General features: G+C 45.0%; 1 protein-coding gene across 1 annotated transcript; it reads right to left on the bottom strand.

The window, feature by feature from the left end:
• Positions 1 to 1470: 1470 nt before the first annotated feature.
• LOC148007988 (uncharacterized protein YJL213W-like) lies at positions 1471 to 4418 on the bottom strand. Its single transcript, XM_087674542.1, has 5 exons — positions 4251 to 4418; positions 3111 to 3416; positions 2850 to 2984; positions 2623 to 2751; positions 1471 to 2480 (listed from the first exon to the last, which is right to left on the bottom strand). Exons 1-5 carry the CDS (start codon positions 4416 to 4418, stop codon positions 2064 to 2066), a joined length of 1155 nt encoding a protein of 384 aa, XP_087530668.1. The 3' UTR covers positions 1471 to 2063.
• Between the last annotated feature and the right edge of the window lie 9194 nt (positions 4419 to 13612).

A 13612-nucleotide genomic window follows, 5' to 3' on the forward strand; every position in this document is an offset into this window, starting at 1 on the left:
GGGGGCCGAGTGGCCCCAGAAGGGGGGGACTGTGGGATAGGGTCGGAGAGAAATCCATGAAGTGGGGGTGGACTGGGGGGTTGGGGAATCTCGGGTGGAGTGGGTTGTGACTGTTCAGTGGGAGGTGGGGGTGGAGGTGTGTGATCCTGCCACGTGGGACGGGCGGGGGGCTGCTGTGGGGTGCTCTAACGGGGGCCCGTCGTCCACCCTTCTGCTCTTTGCCATTGTGTCTGTCTGAGGGGCTGGTTGACGCCTCCCTTGCCGTCTCCCTCTTTGTCGTCGTTGGACCCATGTAAAACTGTCAACATCCACCTTCGAGTCTGCCAACAGCTGAGCCGCCTTGGCTCCGAAACGTGTGCAATCTGCTGCCTGATACCCAAAGTCATGGCATTGCAAGCACTAACCAGGCTGCCTTGTCACAATAACCTGTTGCCTAAAAGAGTGTTTGCCTACCTCAATCTTAAGAAACTTAGGTATGTTCTTTGTATCTTCCACAGCCACCCGTACCTTTGGGACTCTTGCGGCTGATTGCATCCACGGAGGGAGGAGGTACTGTGCCGAAAAGCCTTCCGAAGTCCTACACTAACTAATGATACTCAACCGCCAATCCGGGGAATAGAAGAGTGACCAGGTATCTAGGAAACATGTTGTGGAGCGCGAAGTCCTTCATTGTGAAGCCATTATACCAGGGAACCATATAGATGATCCCTTTCGTGGAGGCATAAGGTGAGCTATCCACTAGCTCACGGGCTGCATACGCGGAGGTGAGTTGGACCATGAAGATCTCCTTACCCATGAGAATTGCCTCCGCAATTTGCGCTATGCCAATGCGTAGCATGGAGTGAAGCCAATCCCAAAGCTCGGCCCTAGATGGAGAGTGTCCTACGACCTGTCCAAAGATTGTTGTTTCTTTCAGTTCCAACTCTGTGGCATGGACGGATGAGAGTTGTTCCTCAGAAAGGACGACGCACAAGGTGTTTGAATGGGGACTCAGGGCACTCGCAGAATGCACTGGCGTCTGACCAGAGGTTTCCATTGCACGTCACTACTGAGGACCTACCGAGCTAGTTGCTGTGATACTGCCGGGGGGGGGGGGGGGGGGCAAGCTGTTGCTGCAGACGGAGGGAGCAACCGTCTTCGCTATGTTGGTACGTTGTGCTAGATTGGTGGGTGGCACTGTCAAACTGGTGGGCAGCAGCGCACAAGATTGGAGGACAAGCGGGGCATCTGCTGGCGCTGGCGAGAGCTGGGGATGGGCAGAGCTGGGTGGAGGGGCACCTGGCGCAGGCGCAGGTAGCAAGAGGATGGCCTGGCTATGGCAACCACTGGGGAAGCTGGGTGGACAGGCACCTGGCACAGGCGCAGGTAGCAGCGTCACAGGCCAGGACCGGCGCATGCAGGAAGCGAGAGGCACGCACAGGAAGTGGATGGCCCCCCTTGCTGGCATCATTTGCTAAAGGAGGGCGATTTCCTTGTTGCTGTTAAGGTTCCAATAATACATTTTTCTCATACCAGTAGATCATACAGTTGTCTTTTCATCCCTGGCTGTAGCAAGCTGTTGTTTAATATTCCCAGGCTTTCGTAACCTGGATTCTCAACATGACCAAGAAATAAACTAAGTGTAAAGGACTTCCATTAGGGAGGACTAGAGCCACTAAGGAAAACATAGGAGTCACTCCCTATGGCAATCTAGGGATTCCAATTCTCAACCTCAAAGTTGAGTTATTGACATTTATGGTAATTTCATAAAGTGTGTTCAGTCAAGGAGCTGAAATGACATATGAGAAGCTCCAGCGACCAGATATATCATTTATATGTCTGCATATATGTTTGGACTTGCACATAGATTTTTGACTAGCTGAAATGTTGAAGTAGCTATCAAGTCTCATGACCCTGATCACAATACACATCCCATCTGCCCAAACATAGAACTTGAATAACTGCATCTCACAAATGCTCCAAACCTAAATTGCACCAGTAAGGAAGACTATCTGTATACATCCCAATAGATCCCATCAAGGGTGCAAAATTAGTGTGTTAAGAATGTGAACCTGGATATATGCCTACCTAAATTTACATCTATCTTCATCAAACTGTTTGATAACACAGCCACTATCCAGAAGCCTTGGGAAAAGTTTCTTGGAGCTCACAATTTCACCCTCCTTCAGAACCATGGCTACATTATCAGGACTCAGCATAGTAAGGATGTTGCTTACTGGATTTTTCTCCAAAACAAGCAGATCTCCAAATGCACCTTCTGCAATAACCCCTATTTTACCCTCCATATCAAAGAGCTTAGCACATGTTGAAGTGGCAGACCTCAATATAGATGCCCCTGTTTGAACCCTAGACCTTAGTTCAAATTCTTCGAGTTGATAATCCTGCATGTCCCCGAGAAGGTCTGTTCCGAAGCAGATATTAACACCTTTTTCATCAGCCAATGCTAATGCTTCTAGCCCACGAGTTAGGAGGTCCCCTACCTACAAAAATATTGGCCTAAGTGTAATCTCAAGTAGATTGTAATAGCTATTCACAAAAGCAGGCAACTGTGACATACAATTCTAAAGTGCTAGAAACTGTAAGGCTAATCGAGCATGAACAGTAAGATGCCCAGAAATTTACCTTGTTCACTGTTTCCTTGGACATGCCAGCAGCCTCTCCATTTCGTGAGATTCGATCATAGGTTACAAGAGTTGGAACAAGAAAAGCATTTTTACTCTTCATCAACTCCAGACATTCACCATCCAGAAACTACATGCAAACTTCCAATTAAATGATTGCATCATTCTCAAAGAGAGGGCCAACTATTTCCAGACAATATAACATGGACCAATATAAGTACAGCTTACATTGCCATGCTCAATGCTCCGAACACCCAAGTTCAAAACTCGTTTTATAGCAGGTGCAGTGTATGCATGGGCACAAACATATGTTCCAACATTAGTAGCCTCTTCTACAACTGCAGATATCTCTTCAGCAGAAAACTGCAAGAACATCAAGCAACATTTCAGCTAAAAAAACTGTTCACAATTTTCCTTCAGCTGTTGACCCACCTTCCATCAATCTGGGCCATCTCCCATCAGGGAGTAGACCAAGTACACTTGACCTACCTGTAAATTACTCAAACGATCAGTTGGGGAAGATACACCTCCAGATGCCATGATTTTTAATTGATGAGCACCTTTCCGCAGCTCATCTCGGGCCGCTCTTCGCACCTCTGACACTCCATCACAAATACGGCCAAGATTAATTGAGCCTCTTGCACAACCGCATCCACATATCTTATCTTCCCATGGCATACGGAGATCCCCATGACCACCCGTCTGTGAGAGGGCCAACCCACTGAAAAGAATGCGTGGACCAGAAATTGATCCTTCCTCCACTGCCTGCAGTGTTAGGGAACTGTTGATTAAAAACTAGTTATTGATGTGAATGGCATACTTCTCAGCAGTAACCAGGTTCATTTAACAGAGAGAAGATTGTTGTTGCCCTTCTAGAGTCGGGCAACATCACAAGAGTTTCTTTCAAAGAATTAAAAAGGTCCTATTTTGTTCCAGAAATTTGTAATCATCAGAGAAGATGCTTAGTTTTGAACAAATAGAGACCTAAAATTTGTGTGTAATAAAATCTGGAATTCATCAATAAATTCTCATCCTTACTAGGAATCCAGATCGCATGAATACAGAAGAGCTGGGCTAATCAATTATTTTTGAACCCTTAAGTCAACAACTTGTTACTTTGGACATGCGTAAAGTCCAATTTTCCCCTCTTTAAAAGAATATAAATGTTAGAAGAATGTGTCTCATAAGTAAGAAAGGTTGAAAATGGTTCACACATTCAAACCTGTATAAAACGGGTTCCTATGAAACATCACTGGTGATAACCTACCTTTGGGATTAGGTTAATTAGAGCTTTAGTTAACAAAATTTATTTCCCCTCTCCACATAAAGAAAAGATTGGCCTTTTCCTTGAGAAAAGGTTCTTCATATTTGTCTTCATATTTCCCATCTCCACAAATAATTGGCATTCAATAACACCTCTCATGATGTTAAACTAAAGAAGGTGTATTAACATTAAACCTTTCCCAAAGCTCATTAAACTGCTTCAAAACTCAAATGCACAAGATTGCTTCAAGTGTTCCACCAGCTTTCTCATCGAATAAGAGCCTTTCTTATCACTCAGGAAAGCTTCACAAACAAAAGCAGGTGCCAGGGAAGAAGATGGACTCTTCAAGTGTCCCACAAGCTAACCCATACACTTTCGTTTGTTCCACCTCTATGAATAGAGAATGTGCTAAGCCACTTGCATCTCGGTTCATTAGTCTTCCAGTCAATACTCAGGTTGCTACCATCATCTCCTTCAGCCTCCATGACTGCTTCAGCACCTGTCCAACACTCTCCAGCTGCTGCCACGATCATACACGTGTGGAAGACTGCTGTTTTTGCTGTTCATGAAGGCATATCTGTTGTCCAGCTTCTGTAGGCTATCCACTGCTATGTGTGCTTCATTCTAGAGCTGCCTTGCTTGGTATTCATCTCTGCTCAACTTGTGGTTACTGCACTCAGGATCCATCTCCATAGAATGATGCACTCCGACACCTCCCTCAGCCCGCTCCCACAACATCGATTGTTGATTGCCCTGACTTTGAGCACTACGTACATTCATTCTTTATTCAGCACCCATTATTTATCCAGTTTCATCTTCACTCTTCCTTATTCCGAGTTTTGAAAAACTTTTGTCTAAATTATTGTGTTTCAGTCATGTTTGTACATTCTATGTTTTCTCAATGAAAAACCTAGCATATCTTCACATGGTATCAGAGTCAATGCTCTACTAAAGAGTATCCTATGCCTATCGTGAAGGCTTGGTTTGTGCAAGATACACGAGTGACACGTACCCAACTCACAATAACGAAGACAGATGCAAACCAAGTATATCCAAGATCCACTACATAACTGAGCTGTCCATCGCTCAGGGAGTGAAGATGCAACCTCCCCCTAGAGCATCATGTAATACTCTAGACCTATACTATCCTGAACTTGAAAGAGCTCCACCCACTATCAGCTCCAACCAAAGCTCGTTGAGGTAGAGTGCAACACTAAGGATGATCTACCAAGTCACCCTCCTCCATCCATTTGCATCTATCAATAAGTGAAACAATATTGAAACTTCACCAAGAAGTACATGAGAACTTTAACTATTCACTTGCCCCAAAACATACACTAAGTTCAAGGCACTTTTACTTTTGGATCACAAAGATCCTTGGAACTTTCACATTGTTGCAATTCTAAGTTAACCAGCATGAAATATTGCATCCAACTAACTAGCCTTTCCTATGTACTTCACATGTTAGGAGCACCAAATGCATTACAAAACACGTTTGCATACTTTGTACCATTGCAATGTGACTGTGCATGGGAATTTGCATACACAAAGCATACCTAGATACATGTTCCCATGGATTCCAAGCGTGACTAGTTGCATTTTCCTCATGACCAACACTATATAGAGCACTTGCATAACCAATATTAATACCATGAATCCCAAACACTGTGTTGCATATATGCATTGCCAAACATGCTACCTTGTGTCCCACGCATCATGCTAACATTACTATATATAGGATTTTGTATCCCACTTGCCCTACCCAAATACACTAGCCCTTGCATACCATGCATACGTGGCTACATACCAAATTCATTGGGTCCTTGCACCTCCATGGCTTAAGCATCACAAGCCACTGCTTGAAACACCCAACCACCACCAAAATACCCCGGGAGAACTGCATTGGTATGCATGCCTTGCTGTCGAAAAGAGCATTGGATTGCCACTTCAAGTTGGCCTTGCATATACATCAACTGTCTCAATGGCATCATTTGTTTATACTCATTACCCACATTTGGAACATCATCTTGCTACATTGGCTCTTCTTCAGTACATCTTGCTGTCCCAAGCTCTTGAAGTTGATTTCCTCTTCTTGCCTTTGTTGCCTTCCTTCGCGGAGTTCAACAAGCACGTAAACCAAGGATCATTTGCTAATTATGCAAGCATTTCAGCAGTTGTCCTTAGCTGATCCTTAAATTGGTCATCAAATTCCTCTTCCTCTTGCTAGTCATCAACTTCAAGAGAACTAGAATGACCCACATTTTGGTCTACACCAACATTATCAGACTGCTACCCATGCTAAGTGCCTGTGAATTTTTTAAACTCTGAGAGATATCACTGCTTGATCCCATCTCATTGTATGAACACATTCTTGCTATAATGCTCATTTTAATGCAATTTCAGCACTAAACTTCTAAAGCAATGCTTCTAATTTTCAATCAAGTGCCACAAGCCCACCAATTCAAGGGAATTGATGGTAACCCATCAATGGAACCATGAAATCAGTCAATCCTCTTGAGAATGGGTGGTAATGATACTAACTACAACAAGCATAAAATTCACAAAAACTGAAAGTTCAAATGTTACCAATTAATCTTGGATAGTAGACTCCCAATCGGCTCCAAAACTAGCAACCCTTGCAGTGTTTCTTAGTTTCTATTAATATTGGATGAAGTATGCTAAGATTTGGCTCCAATCTCCTTCAATTTTCAATATCTCTTGATCTAACACAAGATTGGCCTCCAATTGATCCTTGGCTAGTCAAATCTAGCTCGAAATTCAACTGTGGCTGGCTAACCTCTTGAATTCTTTGAAATTTCCCAAACTTCGGCAACTAAATTCAAGTGCCAGGCCTTCATTTTCTGAGCATGGGATCCAACCTGGCTGTTAAACCCTAATTTCTACTATAAATTAGGGTTTACTGTAGCAAAGATACAATTGCTCTTCACCAAGGCTTGAAAATGGTTGAGAAGTACTAAGGGATTCCTTGTAGAGGAGAGAGAAATCTCTGACTTCTTTCGTGAGAAAGTTCTCAATTTTGTTACTACCCTGCAAGAAATGCCTAAATGTCTACAAGCCACCATCAACAAGAGCCCCACATGTAGTTACTTGCCCCTCTAGTCCCAAATTGTTGTCCCTTACCTGTAGTAAGCCTACAAGGGCTGTCGACTATCTCCAATGGCCTCCTAATCAACTAGTGGCAACTCTTTACCCATTTCCAATGACTAGGTTGATCATCAATGGTAGGAAAATTGCAACAGCAGCTCTCTCTCTCTCTCCCTCTCCCAACCTCCGCATTGCTTCATTTCTAGCATTTTCAACTCGCTGTCAACAATTTCTGGCAATTTTTGACTAGTTTATCTTCATTTTTAGTTACACTACATGTGAACTCTCATTTTCTGAAGTCTTTGTTGCTGGTTTGGCTATATTCCCTCTCTGTATATCTTCTATTTTCTATCTTCTCTTTTTATCCTCTCCCAATGGCTCCTCTGTGCACTTCTACAAATGATAAGTTACATGGACCTAACTATCTTACATGGAGTGCTGTGATGAATGCCTGGTTTGTGCAAAAGTGGATTTGGTACATTGTATGTGGAGCTATTCCTAGGCCTCAACATCCTTTTCCTCTTCCCAACGATTTTGATGAGACCAACCATGAGGAAGCTATGCTTACATGGGATTCGGACGATGCTGTGCGTATTCTGTATTGCTTTGATGTATTTCTAAATAAGTTCTACCAACGGTTACATCCTATAGAACATCCCTAGAAATATGGTTAAAGCTTCAGATATTGTACGAGGCACCTGTCCCCATGCGTGCCGTAACCCTTTATGGATAGGTTTAGCAGATGAAGTTTGAGCCGAAGGACACCATTCAGTCCTTTTTGTTGCGTGTTACACAAGTACAGGACAAGCTTTGACACATGTAGTCTGCCCTTCCTCAGGCACATCTCATGGCAACGGTACTCTATGTGTGCCCCCTCCCCCCCCCCCGGGAGTTTTATGGAGTGGCGAATGCTTTGAGGGTGCGGACATCATCTACACTTGTGAACTTCACACATATGTTCTCAATGCTGCTTAAGCCCGAGACATCTTTGCATTTACATGGGATGTTTCTATCTTAGTATGGAGGTTCCAGTGAGGCCCTTACAACTTCTGAGAGGGGTAACAGGAAGAAGAAGTCAAAGGCCCAATGCAGACTCCTTCGGCGAGTCATCCTCTTCCTCAGACTCCGACTCTAATCCTCCGGCCAAGGGGGAGTCCAAGTTGCGGCAAGGATCTACTTCTTTAGACCGAGGGAAGGGCTTGATTGCCCCTTCCTCTGCTACTTTCTAGGCCAAGTGATGCGGTCATCCCGCATGACTCTCCAGTGCCAAAGAGGGAGTCTAAGAGGGTGGTGAGATGGGGTAGTTGAGCGTCATCTATACAGGTATATAGGTGCATAAGTTCCAAAGAGGGACGTTCTTAACGCATCAACCGAAGTCTGGAAGATTCAAGTCCTGGAGCTAGGATTGATATCTAGGTTCATGATGGGTTGTTATTTGACAGCGAGTGGGATTGGCTTCTAGTTCAAGTTCGTGTGAGAGGACACTTTGGCGGTCTTGGCCAAAGGTGGAGAATCCATGGTCACATATGTTCAAAGGCATTTTTAACAAGATGGTCTTGTATGCTACTACGAGACATTGTTGACGGCCATAGAAATCAGTTATGACTCTTCTCTATTTTCAAGAACTAGTCGATCAACATTGACATCAGGTTCTCTCGAAGGCATCTTGGTGGTGGCTTGATCACGTACCGCTTAGGCATCCATGGTTCTACTACTGTAGTGGTTCTTTGTTGTATGGACTATGATAAGCCTTTATCATTGTATCATTGTATTGTATCAGATCACCCATGATCTAAGAGAGGGTGTTAGCATTCCAAACAACTCATATGTGAGTTATCTGACCTATGCCAAGCATGACTAGGCTATTTAGGCATTTTATTATTGTTATTATGATGCTTATTTGGGGAACTTTATCCTAGTCGACAAGCATTAAGTGACTATGGCCGGCCACTGCAATCGCCAAGAAGCTACCGCGGTTCCTGGAGTACACTGCCAGGATTGACAGACAAGTACTGATGCAAGAGGATATGGATTGGGTGTCATCATGTAGCAGGCACTTAGTGGAGCATAGCATCACGAAGCCGTTCCGAGGACCTTTTGGCATCGCCTATGGGATGGCTGGAGGCCGAGGAGGGTATCGTATTTCTTATGGCTAGTGGCACATGGAAACTTGGCGGTGGGAAGTTGGCTTGCCCAGATGCAGAAGGAAGGTTATAAGCGTTGTACACAGCAGCCCCTGGAAACCCCAAAGCATTGCCTTTGGTCTTGCGAGGTGGTGCAGCTCGTGTGGAGAGGAGCATGTTGCATCCTTCGTCGTATAGCACCCAGCCTTGGATGTATCTCATGGGGAGCTTTCTGCTAGCAGGCAGTCAGCCAGGGCCGCCACCTAGCTTTTGGTAAGTTTAAAGGATGGCTAAAACTTTTTGGAAATGAAACAAGGAAAAGTGTGAAGAAATTTAGAACAGATGGTGGTGGTGAGTTCAACTCAAAGGAGTTTGAAGACTTTTGCAAGAGCAAAGGGGTCAAGTGTCAATTGACGATGCCTCATAAACCTCAGCAGAATGGTGTTGTGGAACGCAAGAATCGCACAATTGTGGAGATGGCAAGATGCATACTAAAGGGTAAGGGATTGCCTAACCATTTTTGGGCTGAAGTTATTAATACTGCAATCTACATTCTAAATCGAAGCTACACAAAGGGTCTCAAGGGAAAAACACCTCATGAGACTTACACTGGTGAGAAATCATCTGTCTCACATTTAAGAATTTTTGGATGTGAATGTTATGCACATGTTCCAGATGAGAAGAGAAACAAGTTAAAACCAAAAAGCAGAAAATGTATCTTCTTGGGTTATAGTGATGAGTAGAAGGCTTACAAATTATATGACCAAGAGGCAAAGAAGATCATCGCGAGCCATGATGTGGTGTTCAAGGAGTAGCTGCATACAATGGAGGAGGAGAAGGCAAGTTCTTTCACTTTATCATCAAGCAAAGTAGTCCACTATGAACCTGTCCCGAGACCTGTCCCTATTCTTAAGGAGGAGGAAGCATCATCTTCAGATGGTGAGGAAAAAGTTCACCAACCTAACATCACCCTACTGGAAAAGCCATTGCCGCGTTGGGTGAAGCAACTCTATGACCACAATAATCCTATGTCTACATCTGTTGAGAAAAAGGTAGACGGACCAAGGAGATCTTAGAGAATAGAGGAGCAAAGGAGAGGGCTTCTGCCTACATAGTCAATATGGCCTTGATAGGTGAGATTATGAGAGAAGTAAAGGAGCCAACTGACTTAGAAGATGCACTTGCAAATCCAGCATGGAAGGCAGCTATGCAAGCTAAGTATGACAGCATAATGAAAAATGACACTTGGGAGGAGCTAGTGGATTAGCCAGCAAAGCGAAAGGTTATTGACACCAAGTGGATCTGGAAGGTAAAGTACAAGGCTGATGGTACTTGGATGTTGCTACAGGGGAAGGAAGTAACAGGAGGGAAGGAGGGTTGATGACAAGGAGGGAGGAGGATGCTTGTTTACACAGTGGGACGGAGTGTTGGACACCGTCGTAGTCCAGCTCGCGTCTATTTGTCCGTCCTGATGGTGTGTAGTTTTAGTTAAGCACCACTCAATTTTTCATTTTTCAGCCTAGAACAGGAAGGCAGGGGGACCAGGCCAACACGTGGAAGAAGAGGGGCGGGTTCAAGCGGGGGGGGCCACGCCAAGGAGCTGCACTTCCTAGGGAGGGGGAGTCTGTGGAAAAAGTAGACAGAGTAGAGGCAGGGGGAGTAGACGGAGCAAAGGTGGGGGAGGAGATGGAGTAGAGGTGGGGAAGGAGGCGGCGGGCAGTCAGTGTGGGGGAGGGAGCGGGGAGTAGACAGGGCAGAGGCGAGGGGGAAGGCGGCGGCCTATCAGTACAGGGGAGTAGACGGGACCACGAGTAGTAGGCGGGGGGGGGGGGAGGAGGGAGAGCAAGAACGATGGCGAGCGGAGCAGCAACAGCATATGCGACAACAAGAGCGTTCTAATACAATTGATTGGATTGATCTACCACTACATTAAACACTTCTGGAGATACTTCTATCTAATCATCAATGGGATTGGTACCCAATGTTGTTAGTGTTCAACCCAATGATGATGCTATTGAGTTATGCAAAGCATGGGGCAAAATCAGGGATCAACATGCATTGATATTTTTTATTCATGGTGCACAAGCCTACTTTATCTCCACAGATATAGCAGCCTGTCTAGGCATCAAAGAGAATGAGATGGGACCCATGGGGGAAGTTGAAATGGCATGTAGTGTCATGCAGAGCCTGTCACACCGCTCATTGGAAAGCTTCAATTGCACATTCAAGGATATATATGGATAGCTAAGAGTTCTTTATTGCTCCACTTGAGGATTGTGACGTATTGCTTGGTATTTCATGGTATCACTATATGCATGCAGTGATTAATTCAGGTGCAAAAGAGATCACTATTCAACATAAAAGAAAGACGCTCACACTTTATGTAAAGTTGAAAGGGAAATTCGTCCCTGTTGTATCTGCAGCTGCCATCTCTAACATCTTTCAATTGTTAGATATGATCAATGCCCCACCCTCATTAGGTGCTACCAATGATCCATGGTGCTCAAAGTTGTAAGGCCCCCATTATGAGGAGAAGCCAAATGTGAGCCCGGACATTGGTTGAGTCCTGACTTGTATATCAGATGAGGTCTATGTGACCGGATGGCAAAAAGGTGACTGTTGTGGATCTAATCTTTGGGTTAGACGGAGTGGTTAAGCTGGTAGCAACTCGAGGCGCATTGCATTGAGTTGCAGTGTAAGGGAGTTAAAAGGGGCCCCTATTGTGGGGTCCAGGGCCGCGGAAGTGGCCCTTGGCTGGGGGGTCCCAAGGGGGCCAGCGGCCCCCTTGGCGGGGGTCCGGGGGCAGCGCCCCCGGCCCGATGGTAAAGGGAATATTCCTTGGAATATTCCCTGGCCGACTAGTGGAGGCTCATATGGTAAGTCGGGGCCGACCTAACGACCTTCACGGGCTATAAAAGCTAAACCCCTTCGCAGCTATCTATCACTCATCTTTCACCCAGTCAGAGTTGTTATTCCAGCTAGCCTTAAGCTCTTCACCTATCTTCTGTCTAGATCGCCATCTAAGCTTCACACAGTGGAAGCGCACGGGTGGACAAAGCCATCTTTGTATCAGTTGTTTGGAGTTAAAGAATTTACTGATTCTCCTCTTATCTGTTGTGTACTCTCTATCTCTTTCTCAGATTCTGTTCGTTGCGCCGTGTAATATTTTACATGGTATCAGAGCCCAAGGGGCTCTAGAGATCGGAGAGCGTACAAGAGGCAAAGGCTTCAACAGCAAAGAGAAACTATGTCGACTCCAGGAAGCGGTTCTGGCGCATCAGGAAGCCGTGCAGGAGGTGGTGCTGCTGTACCGGCTATTCAAACACTGAGGATTCGTCCACCAACCTTCAGCGAAGGCAAGTTAGATGGTACAAACTACACATTGTGGAAGTTCAAAATTACAACTATCCTTGATTCTTATGAGCTTCTGGAGACTGTGCTAGGGACTGACGCAGAACCACAGCCTACCCCCGACCCATCAAATCCTAGTGTGATGATTCCTCCAAATACAGATCTTTTACGAGCTTGGAAACGAAGGAATGCAGATGCATTGTGTGCCTTAGTTACAAGCTGTTCTGACAGTGTTTTGACTCTGATTCAGCATAGAACCAAAGCGTCAGATGCTTGGAATGTACTAAGGAGTCAGTATGAAACACGAAACCAAACAAGGATTCAAAACTTGGAGAATCAACTAGCAGCGGAGAAGTTTGCTGAAGGAGAGATGGTTGAAGCATTCATCACTCGGATTAAGAATCTGCGCGACCAGATGGCTGGCGCTAGGATACAAAAGACTAGCGAAGAGCTAGCTTGGAGGTGTCTTCGGATTTGTCCACAAAAGTTTGATGGACTAGTAACTGCCCTTAATACTCAGGTGAGACCTCAAGCTTTGACTTTTGAGGAGTTTTGTGCATTATTAATGGAGGAGGAGTTGAGGCTAAAAGCCCGAGAAGGAAGCAACAATGGAGATGCTGTATTCTCTGCCAATGCAAAAGGCAAAGGTGTTTCCTCCACCAAAAATGATGGTGACAAAAAGAAGAAGGGCGGCAAGAAGAAGTTTCAAGGAGAGTGCTTCTACTGTAAGAAGAAAGGACATGCAATTGCAGATTGTCGTGTCAAGAAGGCAGATGAAAAGAATGGTACCCTTAAAAGTAAAGGGAAAGAGACAGATTATTCATGGCGACCATTGAGGAAGTGTGCTCCTCAGCACAAGAAGAATCTACCATTGACTCATGGGTGTTGGATAGTGGGGCCTCCCGTCACATGACCAACAAGAAAGATCTATACAGTTCTATGCAGCCTCTACAAGAATCCATCACTGTGACGGTTGGAAATGATGCTAAATGCCCTACTGCGGACACAGGTACTATTTCTTTTGTTGCTGCAAATGGTGAAGTCAAAAAGCTTTCAAATGTGTTGTATGTTCCCGAAATCACGAGAAATCTCTTATCAGTTGCTGTCATAACTGATCTTGGCCATGAAGTGAGGTTCAAGAAGACAAG

Source organism: Lygodium microphyllum, unplaced genomic scaffold (assembly GCF_053477565.2).
Source record: "Lygodium microphyllum isolate KBCC unplaced genomic scaffold, Lygodium_microphyllum_v1.1.10 scaffold_738, whole genome shotgun sequence".
Lineage (NCBI taxonomy): Eukaryota > Viridiplantae > Streptophyta > Polypodiopsida > Schizaeales > Lygodiaceae > Lygodium > Lygodium microphyllum.

Coding starts and splice junctions, on each gene's coding strand:
- LOC148007988 (XM_087674542.1), bottom strand. CDS start 4,418: ATGATCGTGGCAGCAGCTGGAGAGTGTTGGACAGGTGCTGAAGCAGTC. Junction 2,985..3,110: donor ATCGTTTGAGTAATTTACAG/GTAGGTCAAGTG, acceptor ATGTTCTTGCAG/TTTTCTGCTGAAGAGATATC. Junction 2,752..2,849: donor GGAGCATTGAGCATGGCAAT/GTAAGCTGTACT, acceptor GTTTGCATGTAG/TTTCTGGATGGTGAATGTCT.